At 43.4% G+C, this 11824-nt stretch overlaps 1 protein-coding gene across 2 annotated transcripts in view; it reads left to right on the plus strand.

The window, feature by feature from the left end:
* GLG1 (golgi glycoprotein 1) overlaps positions 1-11824 on the plus strand; it is a 64604-nt gene that overhangs the window by 48321 nt on the left and 4459 nt on the right. For both annotated transcript variants that reach the window (XM_053399267.1, XM_053399266.1), the window contains 11 exons: positions 328-441; positions 910-998; positions 1137-1254; positions 2360-2452; positions 3161-3298; positions 4364-4487; positions 6151-6293; positions 8316-8417; positions 9281-9388; positions 9914-10034; positions 10614-10720. In XM_053399267.1, the coding sequence (XP_053255242.1) occupies positions 328-441; positions 910-998; positions 1137-1254; positions 2360-2452; positions 3161-3298; positions 4364-4487; positions 6151-6293; positions 8316-8417; positions 9281-9388; positions 9914-10034; positions 10614-10720 (1257 nt within the window). The remainder of the gene's footprint in view (positions 1-327; positions 442-909; positions 999-1136; positions 1255-2359; positions 2453-3160; positions 3299-4363; positions 4488-6150; positions 6294-8315; positions 8418-9280; positions 9389-9913; positions 10035-10613; positions 10721-11824) is intronic.

Raw genomic sequence — 11824 nt, forward strand, 5'->3', positions numbered from 1 at the left:
ATATCTCTGGCATACCAGCCGTAGTTAAATTGCAAAATGTGTTTATGGCATTTAATAGATTGTGTTGCATTTTTGGGTCCAGTGGGGGCATGTGCAGCTGTAAAGCAACTTGAGAGCTCTGGGGCTAACAGGCCCTGACTAGTCATTTTAACAATCAGGTTTCAAATGTAAGCCAGAGAGGTGCAATTACCTTCTCCAGCTTTAAATCATGGGTCCCGTTGCTTCCTCAACTGAGGTACAGAGACTTCCAGGAAGGGAGTTAGTTCCCGACAGGTTGTCATTAGTCTGTCTGTCTGTCCCACCCCCACCCCCCAATATCCCATTCAGGAAGTGGCAGACAACCAGATTGACTCAGGAGACCTCATGGAGTGCCTCATTCAGAACAAACACCAGAAGGAGATGAATGAAAAGTGTGCAATTGGAGTCACACACTTCCAGCTGGTGAGTGTGGCTGGTTCTCCAGCATCCCCTAGTTTGACTGAGTCTGGGAGCCAGACAGCCGTTATCCCTTTTTGCTCTGGAAGGCCAAAGGCATTTTCCTGTCTGCTGGAATTTGAACTGTTATGGCATAGTCCCCTTTTCAGTGCTGCCTTGGCTTATTTGCCACAAATAAGCTTCTGGATGTTGACTACTTTGTGCCTTTAACCACGTTCCTTCCAAATCTGCCATTCTCATTTTGCAGTTGGAGGCAGGTGGTGCATGTGGTTGGACCCATAGTGATTTGGATGGGAATTGCATTCAACCTTAGCCTCACTAGAAGGGATGACTTGAACTGAAGCTCAAAGGTGGCAAGGCAAGAAGCAGGGCAGAGAGATGCCATTGACTGGGGCTGCAGTAGCACATATTCTGTGAAAGGCTTCCTGATTGTGCCTGATCTTGAGAGGAGCCTGTTTGCTTTTCTTTCTTTAGGTTCAGATGAAAGATTTCAGATTCTCCTACAAATTTAAAATGGCCTGCAAAGAGGATGTCCTGAAGCTGTGCCCCAACATCAAGAAAAAGTATGTGTGTGTGTCAGAAATTTGGCCTCATGGCTTTTGAATGCTAGAGAAACTTTTGTCTCTTAATCAGAAAGTGGGTGATACCCAAGAGTTTTACACCAAGATAGCCTGGTATTATAACACTTCTGTCCTCTTCAGGGTGGATGTGGTGATCTGCCTGAGCACCATTGTACGCAACGACACGCTGAGAGATGCAAAGGAGCACCAGGTCTCCATGAAGTGCCGCAAGCAGCTACGTGTTGAGGAGCTGGAAATGGTAAAAGTTGCCCTCTTGTTACTCTGAGGCTTCACAAAGGCTTCTGTGGAGGGTTGCATCAGCTAGCACTACCTTGAAAATATTTGGCTGCCCCTCAGTGCTAGTTTCCTTCTCTCTAATTACCATTTCTTACATTCTAAATCGGGCTTATAGCAGGCTTCTTTGCAAATGTTGGCTTTTCCTGGAACCTTGCCACAAGAGGCAGTTTTTGCTGAGCCAAAGCCAGCCCCAGCTGTTGGGATTTGTTCAACCAGCTCCCATGGACCAATAGAACTGCAAGCACCTTCTCTCCCCCCCCCCCTGTGTTTTTAAGGGATTTTTTCCAGAGCTCTCCTGGGCAGCCAAACTGAAGACTGCATTGCACAAGTGTGTTATATTTTGATTCATAGCTTTGGCCTCAAATAGCTGAAAGACTGCCTCTTCCCAGTCAACCTTCTAGGGCAGCTTTTCTCAACCCTGGATCTTCAGATGTTCTTGAACTACAATTCTCATCATCCCTGACCACTGGCCATGCTGGCTAGGAGTGATGTGAGTTGTAGTCCAACAAAATCTAGAGACCCAAGGTTGAGAAAAGCTGTTCAAGGGTGTTCACACCTGTAGAGGGTAGTTCTGCCACCCTCAGAAGTTGAGGAATTGGCAGCCTGGGAGAGGGTTTTCTCTGTGACAGCCCCTACATTGCGGAAGTCCCTCCCTACAGAAGTATCTCTAGCATCTTCATCGCATAGCTGAAGACACATCTCTTTCATCCTGGCCTTTGACCGTTAAAGTATTTGTTTTGTGGGGCTTCTTTTGCTGAATTTAAAGTGTTCTTGGAAAGGTTTTGCTTGCTTTATAATTATTAACAGCTTTATAAATTTATATTATGGTTGTAATCCACTGTGCAGCATGAGGGTGAAGAAGAATGAGTAGAGAGAGCCTATTAAATAAATATATAACCTCAAGAGTGCTGATGGTTGCCTGCAGAAAGCTTCCTAGTTAGAAGATAAACACTTGGTTCTCTCATGGGCTTTTTACTTTTTTTAATTGGATTTGTTTGCTTTGGATGTTGAAGCTTTCCAGCTCCCCTTTGAGTCTGAATCCTTTTCCAATGTGATTCATCTTGCAGACTGAGGATATCCGCCTGGAACCAGACCTTCATGAGGCCTGCAAATCGGACATCAGGGACTACTGCCAGAACGTCCCCTATGGCAATGCTCAGGTGATCTGCCTTTTCAGTGTGCGCTCTCTCGCTCTCTCGATGTTTCTGCCTAGCAAGAGAGGCTTTGACCGGAATACATTCTGCATCAAAGCCTATTTCAGTCTGCTTTGATTTACAGACCTTTTGCTTGTACTCTGACTCACAGCCAAGTCCACTGGATGGGCTGATCAACTTCCTAAGCACCACTGGCAAGTGTTTCTCCAGCACGACAGAGCACTTCTCCATGGGCTCAATTTTCCTTTAGCTCTTCCTTAGTCAGTGGCTACAAAATATCCCACCCTTCCAAAGGAGGCCGGTTTACATTGAAACTACCAGGTTGACTGTTGAAGAAAGAGCTTTTACTCGCTGAGTTGAACTTTCAGCCACTAAACCTTCCCCCACCCCCAGGCCAAGTGAACACAGTGACTTCCATCTTATGAGTTGGCTTTTAATATAATTTTTTTTTGGTACTTCTAAACCCTCCTCAATTTAGCATCCTCCTTAGAATACTTCAACCAAAATGTGCTGTGGGCGAGACCTCCTCAGTGCCACTATTGCTCCTGTTTTAGATGAGGTGCTACTTAAAATAATGCAGGGGTTTGGCTATTTTGTTCCATAGTCTTTGCTTTGTTATTTTAAAGCCATTGAGTCATTTACTTACTCCCAGATTAGCAATGCTGCCATCTAGTGTCCAGTTACCCTTGAGATGTTCTATTTATTTAACTGCAGATTATTGAGTGTCTTAAGGAAAACAAGAAGCAACTCAGCACTCGCTGCCATCAGAAAGTCTTCAAACTCCAGGAGACGGAGATGATGGATCCAGAATTGGATTATACTCTCATGCGTGTTTGCAAGCAAATGATCAAGGTAAGGGTGGCTGGTTGATGAGGTAGAATCAGGCCACATCATGTTGCTTTCAGTGTAACATTTTCTCTCCATGCAAGAGTACATGTAGCTGACATTGCCTTGAAATAGGAATCCACATGGGTTTTTGTAGGAAGATTTTTGGACATTTAAGCTGGGTTTCTGCCTGCTGCTGCTCATGAAGACTTCTCAGTTTTGTAGATTTCCATATTTATTTGTCTGCAAAGGCAAAATATTGCATTGGGAATTGGCCCATCTTGTACACACACCCAGAGGCCATTTCTGCATGGCATGGGATGATTTGTTAATATTCACAATATTCTATGGTGCAAACCAAATCTGACCATTTTTAGTGTACAAGCTTGACTCTTCATTCTGGAAAGATTCAAAGGGTTCTAATCTTAAAACATCTCCTGCCCTCAAGTATATATTTTTAAATATCTAGCTATGAATATGCAGTTGATATTCAACCATATTCTAATCTTCTACCAGATATTCAAGCATATCTGGTGAAAGATCAGAGAAGTAAAACTGAAATGGCAAAGTGTCAAACCCTGGTTGAGGGGCAAGCTTTTTCTCTCTCCTCTGCTGTAACTTCTGTAGAACTTCAGGCTTTCTCAGAACTTTAGGCAGGTGCATGCCCTAAAGGCCTGATACTAAGGGGGATACAGCAAAAAAGCTATTGGAAGTGCAGCAGCTCTTTGATTTCTCTTCAAACTACTCAGACCAGCAAGAGGATCACATGGAATTATAGCTGAGCGAAGCCCCACTTTTCCCATCTTCCTGTCCTGTTCTTGGTTCAGTGTGTTTCTAAACTTTCTCTGCAAAAGTACATTGATTCAAAGGTGCTGTTCCCACCACCTCTCCTGACATTAATGGGCACGGGTATTAACCTTTTAAGAATTCATTCCATGCCAAGCAGCCTCTGGGTTGGCCTGGAAGTGCAGTGATGCCTGACTTGTGCCTCTTCAGCACTTTGCATTCAGGCAACAAGAGTCCTGGCTTAAGATGGGAAGTGCGGTTGCTCTCCCCTTGCTGACTTGTTGGTGCTTTCTTTCCCTCTGTCAGAGATTCTGTCCAGAAGCAGATGCAAAGAACATGCTGCAGTGTTTGAAACAGAACAAGAACAGTGAAATGATGGATCCCAAATGCAAGCAAATGATTACCAAGCGCCAGATTACACAGAACACAGGTAATGGTGGGGTTTTTCTTGGAATTGGGCCTGGGGTCTGCACTTAAGGGCTGTAATCTTTATTACCTGAAATGTCTGATATATTCCATCTGGATTACTCTAATGTGCTGTATGTGGAGCTGCCTTTAAAATGTGCTCAGAAATTTCAGCTGGCCCAAAGAGCTGCAGCCAGACTGTTGACCAGGGCTAGATATAGGGAGCAAATGATTTCCTTTTTAAAACATTTCCAATAGCTACTGATCTGCTTTCAGGAACAATTCAAAGTGCTGGTTATGACCTTATAAAGCCCTTTACAGCTTAGATCCAGGCTATCTGAAAGACCATATTCCCCCATACGAACCTACCTGGGCCCTGAGATCTTCGGGGGAGGCCCTTCACTCAGTCACACCACCCTCCTGGCATGTTTGCCGGGCACACAAGATAGGACCTTCTTGGTAACTGCTCCCAGACATTGGAACTCTCTTCCTAGAGACGTTAGACTGCCTCCTTCCTGGTTGCCCTTCTGCTGGCAGGTGAATACTTTTGTATTCCAACAGGCTTTTAGGAACTGACCTTTTTTAAGGAAAGGGCTGATGCTATGATATTTTATAGTTGTTATTTATACAGGTAACTTACATCTTATGCTTATTTTACTTACACGATTGTAGCTTTGTGGGCGGGTGGTAAATAAATAAATGGAGAGCCAAGGAAACCCACTCTCCATTTATTTATTTCCTCCCCACATGTGTGCATAGTTGTGATCACATGCTTATCCTGCTTTGGGAAGGCTGTGGGGAGGGCTCTGGCAGCATCCCAAGTTCAGCCTGCCAGACTAGACTGTCTTGTTTGCTTTGTTTGTGTGGCATAAATGTTTTGTCTATTCAGGTCTGCTGTAGGTATAATCCCCTCCAAGGCAAACTTTTCTTGAGTGTTAAAATAATTTGTCCTCTCCTTGCACAACCCCATGCCTTCACCATTCAGCTCTATTTATATGCAGTACTGGGCAGAACAAAACAAAGTTGGAAACCAGTGTGGTTTGGATAGTTGTTTTTAAATTTTGATATCCCTAACCCTGTGTGCATCATCAGTTGATAGCCACCACAGAAGACTTTCATATCACCTCATCCATGACACTTGGCAATGATTTAGCATTGGCATGCCCTCCCTATCACAAGCAGGACCTACAAACCACAATCCATACCTAAATGTTACGTATGAATCAGAGATAGTAGTTTGTTGTGACCCTAACAAACCACAGTGTAAAACTAAAGCTTGTTCTTGGCTTCCTTGTTCTTTTGCATCCTTTGAGCAGAACAAACAACATTGCTGATGTGGAAATGATACTAAGCCAGGGTTTGTTGCTTGCACTAGGGGAGGAGGGAAGCAGAAGCAATCTCCATATTAATGGTCAACCATGACCATGAGAGCTGGGACCCGGGTAAGCTGAATTCCACAGCTTATTCCTTTTTTCTATGCTCCCACAGGATTGTGGGCATCTGCTGAGCCTTGTGTGTATGTAGCTGGTTTCCTGAGAGCCAAGGCCTTGCAATTTGGCTACATTACGGACAACTCAGACAGAAAGAACTCCAGTGCTAGGCTGCTTAGTAAAAGTGGCTCAGTTCTGCAGCTGGCGCCTCATTCCAGCAGCCGGTCTTCATCACTAATTTTGCTCCTTCCTTCGTAGATTACCGCCTGAATCCAGTGCTCAGGAAGGCCTGCAAAGCTGACATCCCCAAGTTCTGCCAGAGCATTCTGACCAAGGCCAAGGATGATTCTGAGCTTGAAGGGCAGGTCATATCCTGCTTGAAGCTGAAATACGCAGACCAGGTGACTTATGGGGCATGTGTTTCACAAGGACCTAGGGCCAGAAGGTCCCCAAAGGGACTTGTTCTGCTATGTGGCGTGTACCAGTCAACAAGCATGTTTAAAATACAGGCAGGTCTCAGAAGCTTAGGCCCAGTTATACAGGTTCTCTGGGAATTTGTAACAGTGATCTGATTTAGTCAACCTAAACTTAAAAGTTACGTTTATTTAACTTCAAATTTAAAAAGTGTGCTGTGTAAATTTTACATGCTGAATAACTATCTAAAGAATTTTTCCAGCAACCAAGCATTTGAAATGAATGTTGATTAGGAGAGAAAAATAAATAAAACCCACTTAATAAAACATTTTATGATGGGGCAATTGAAAACATGCAGTTCCATACACGGTTTAATGTTTTAAGTAATAGAGTGTTTAACATTAATTTTATCAAGTCCTAAAAGTTAACCACTTATATTTGGAAAAAGTTGTAACTATATTGAAATCGCACAATTCATTATGTTATTAGCTAATTTTATGGAACAGTGAATTTTTCGTAATCCATCTGGTGTCACTGATCAGCCTAAGAGCTGCAATCATTATGTTAAAAGGAGTGATGTGTAAAGCAGCCCCTGAGAGTTGAGAAGGCTTCTTCTTGGACCTGCAGACAGAAAGCAGAGGTGATCGTTGAGCTGCTGGTAGCCTTCCTCTGCTTATCTTAACTCTTTATCAGCTAGATGGCCCTGCTCTTTTCCCTCATGAATATATTAAGGGATATTAGGAGACAGAATATGAGCATAGGTAAACAATGAAGGAGGACTTATCTCTCCCTTATCTCCCTGGAAGCATTCAGAATTCCCAGCTGTCAGAGGCTCACTTGCATGGGGCTTCTTCTGGTGTGGTGAATGTAACACATAATTACCCTCTTTGATCAGATTGCTTTGGCTTGCTGTATTCTTGCATCTTGAATTGAATTGCAGGTTTTGTCTAAGTGCTGCCTCCTATGATATTTTCCCATATGAAGAATTCTCCCTATAGAAAAAAGCCATATACGAAGCTCCCTTTTGCTGTCAAATATTGACTTTAAGAGATTTTTTAGTGCTAAAAAATGCACCAAAATTACATGATCGCTCAAGTTAGTTAAGATTAGTGGTTAATGGTTAGTAGTTAAGATTTGTGCTGAATGTGCATTAATGATTCTGTATAAGCACAGGTCTGAGGCAGGGGTTTCCCCATTGCTGACTTGTTTCCACAGTGCTGGTGAACCCATATCTCAGCCCATCTCTAGCTCCTTCCCCTATGGAGAACCACTTCATATTTTAACTGCAGTAGAAATGCGTTCATCATTAATGGGCCTAGGCTGCAGCAGAAATAAATGAAGGGAAGCTATGTGTCTCTAAACACCTAGATGTGCACAAGTGAGTTGTAATTAATTGGTTGTGGTTTCTGATACGTGTAGATTCCCGCAGGCACCTCTTTTCCTTATACATTTACTTGGCAAATAGTGCTAGGGTATCCAGGTTGCAATAGTTCCAGAGCGTTATGGTTTATCTGAGAAGCAGATAGGCTGGACAACTTTGGCTAGGAGGCTGGACAGTTTCACTTAACAAGGGCTGGTCCAATACATAATGCTGCAGTAGGCAGAATATAAAATCTCTCCCCCAGCCCCTGGTCATAATACCCAAGGCCAACACTTATTTTGACACCAGGCAGAAAATCCTACAAGTACTTCTTCCTCTCTCCCAGGCAGGAAATATACAATGATAAATTAAATCACTAGCAGTTTTCTGCCCTTTCATTACACTGAAAATCATTTGCCTGAGCCATTTGTCTAATGGCAGGGGATGCCTTTCTTTAACACTGGTAAAGTCTGGATTCAAGCAGGATTGATGTTTCAGTATGTGCACAGTCTATGCAAGAGCACAGGTGAAGGTGTGGGAACCAGTAACTATACTTCATTCATCTGGGTAGCAGGTAAGGCTCTGCGGAACATGTAAATGTTGGTTCTTCTCCAGTGGCATGACTGTTCTTGTTCTCACCCCTAAACAGCGTCTCTCTCCCGACTGTGAAGATCAGATCCGAGTGATTATCGAGGAATCCGCTCTTGATTACCGGTTAGATCCTCAGTTGCAGATGCACTGCTCAGAAGAGGTAGGAGCTTTCAAATTCAATCCTCCTTCACACTATATATGTTGGCAAGTTCTCATGAGCTCCTGGTAGTACAGTTTGAACTATGGCGATCTTGATTGAATCCTCCAGTAGTTTAAAATCACCTTGTGGTTGTCACCTTTTGTGGCATTTGCCATTTGAAGAGAATAGATTTGCTCCAAGAGCTGCTTATAGAGCAAAGCATAGTGGGAATCCAGCTTATCATCTTACACAAAAATCATTCGTATTTCATATGGAATCATCCTGCCCAGAGTTAAGTTGATATGTAAAGTTCCTCCCCTTGGTCCTTTTCATGCTATGAGGAATAGTGTGTGGGAGACTCCCTTGTTTCATCGTAACTGATATTTAAGGACCTCTTTGACAGCAAGCCTCCCATGAATTTGGAAAGGAACAGGAAGCTTAAAAGCAGGAGTAGACGGCCCCTAATAGTATTGCCTTGCCGAGCAAAGGCTATATAATAGAAGCATAGAATCCTGCTCTTGCAGGGTGGAGAGTAGGTACTGCTTGTCACTTCTGCTCATTTCTAGAAATGGTTCCAGGCTCTGCCAGCTGGAATTTAGGTTAAGTCAGGGAATAGCTTCCAGCCTTGGTCTTAGGCAACATCCACAATAGAGGACCTCTGGATAATGTTGCTAATCCTCTGGGCTATGTTACACTGTAAGCCTTTTCTCCGTAATAAAGGGATAACATGTACTGAACCGGAAAGTAAGGTTGCATTTGTTTCCCTTTGCCAGATTCCATGTTTTGGACCTTTTTGTCACATAAATTTGTTCTATCTCCCTCTAAAAGGAGGATAATTTGTTGGCCTGTGGTACTATAACCTAATGTATTTTATGTTTTGAAAGATTTCTAGCTTGTGCGCCGAGGAAGCAGCAGCCCAGGAGCAGACAGGACAAGTGGAAGAATGCCTGAAAGTGAATCTGCTAAAGATCAAAGCAGACATGTGCAAGAAGGTAAAGAACTAGGTGTGCTTCTGTGCTAATGGCAAGGGGGAGAATGCTAGATTGTGTACAGCTCAATCTGTTGGCATTCTCCTCACTTCGGAACTTCTTTGGCACTACAGCTTTGTTCCCTAGCTTGGATGTTCCAAGGATTCCTAGGGCTAATTGTGATTTGCTTTCCCCTCTGTCACTGCTCCTCAGTACAATTCAGTCAGCCAAAGGGAGGCATCCATTCCTTCCCCTTTGCATTTTTCTGTTGCCACACTTCAGCACATCCCTTTCAAATTCTGACCCGGCAACAGTCATAAATGCCTTCATAACTTTGAGTAGACTACTATAAATGTGCTCCATTTGAAAGCAACTGGAGTCTTCCACACTGCAAAAAATAATAATCTTACTTTATTTGAGAACTGCTCAGGGCTATAAAGCAGGGTTTAAGTATTCCAAGTATAATGAAGCAGCAGGAGGATGAGCAAGTTAAGATGAAATATGCAAATTATTATATTGAGGGTGCATTGCAAATTTCTGTCCTTCTAGGAGGTGCTTAACATGTTGAAGGAGAGTAAAGCTGATATCTTTGTTGACCCTGTCCTTCATACGGCCTGTGCCCTTGACATCAAGCACCACTGTGCTGCCATCCCACCAGGAAGAGGGCGACGTAAGTCTTACAGCTTGCTAGGAAGCCCAGGAAGCATCTCTGCCACCAGTGGTGCTACTTCCACAGAGTCAATCGTTTTTAATCTTCTGTTCCTGCCCTTGGTATTGAACAAGTCTAGGCACAATTGCACTCTAAACAACGTGCTTAGGATAGATTTGTACACTTCCTAGAGATGTGAAGGACTAGTGGATAGAATCCCCCCACCAGTGGTAAAAATCAATATACTTGGGGCGAAAACAGAGGAACTTTCATACAGCTTTCATCATCATTGTTTAGATTAATGAGTAAAATCCTTTCTAAGCAATACGTATTTTCTAAAAATATATAAAAAATATGTTAAACACTGGGGTCACCAATGTGGTGCCCTCATGCACCCCTGATGATTTTGCCTGGTGCCCATGAAATCTCTGAGCCCCCCAGTGCTCCCCCCCCCATGAAGTGGTGTGATGGGATGGTCGTTAACTGTTTTGTCACCTTGAGAAACACATAATAGCAAGAGGGTGGGAAGATCAAGATCATGATGATCTGAGAAAAACTGTGCCTTCAATCATTTGTAACACTCTTTCCTCTGTTCTGCAGAGATGTCTTGTCTGATGGAGGCCCTGGAGGACAAGCGTGTGAGGTTGCAGCCTGAGTGTAAGAAGCGCCTTAACGACCGGATTGAAATGTGGAGCTACGCTGCCAAGGTGAGCAAAGCTGCTCACTTTATTCCTCCAGGAAGACCTCTTCTGGGTGCCTAGGGATTGTTGGGGATAGGAGGGAATTGGAACAGATGGAAGGTTCCAGCATGATGATGTGTTGGTGCTGAAGGCCGTGAACACATGATGGAATGCCGCTACCGTAATGACAATCCTTGACACAATATGCTAGATTGGCCTTGGAAGCGAGTCTGAGTTACCGGCATGGAGAGCCTTAATATGCATGTCGAGCATGGCTCCTCACCACTTCTGTGCAATTCTAAATTCCATCTGTAGAAAGCTATCCTTGCCAGGGCAAGTGCAGCACAAAATGTAACAGTTGCTGTTACAGAGCAGGGCCCCATCTCTTGATATCTGAGCTCCTGGCCTCTGAAATGGGGGGAGAGAGAGAGAAATTTGGAAGGCAATACCATCCTGCTGTTGGACAAGCATGTAGCACCCTAGTGGGGAATCCCCACTCCTCCTCTCCAGAGACCTTGCTGCACATACCCTGGCTTGTGTTTGCACACTCTGCTGAGGAGAGATTGGTTACAGAAAGAACATCCTGAATCTCAAGGGAAAAGCTTGCAGTTGAAAGGATATAAGGAGCGTAGGACTCCTCTTGCTACTTCACAGCTGTTGATCATTTTGTGTTCAATACCATGTGAGGGAGGGATAGGACCAGATACTTTTAAAAAATCATTTATTAATGGAATTAATAAAGCTACCCCATTACACAAAATCTTTGATTGATGCCCAAAACAAGCACAATTAAGGTACAATATAAAGTGATAAACTAAAACTTAAACTAAAAACACAAACCACAGTTTTTACAGCCAAGAAGACTAGTCCATAAAACAAGTTATTTCAAAGGCCCCTAGGTGAATAGAAAGGTCTTCACCTGGCTCTGAGAAGATCACAAAGCTGGTGCCAGGTGATCTTCTTTAGGTGTGTTTCTTCACCCAGGTGTCACTACTGAAAATGCCGTCTCTCTGCCCTACTTTGTTCGTTTATTTTTATTTGAAAGAATTTACAAGCTGTTTAATATATATTTTAAATTTCTTAAGCCCGTGAAGAAGAAAAGAAGGTTCAGGTAAGCACCTATGAGAGAAG

The sequence above is a fragment of the Podarcis raffonei genome, chromosome 8, assembly GCF_027172205.1.
Source record: "Podarcis raffonei isolate rPodRaf1 chromosome 8, rPodRaf1.pri, whole genome shotgun sequence".
NCBI lineage: Eukaryota > Metazoa > Chordata > Lepidosauria > Squamata > Lacertidae > Podarcis > Podarcis raffonei.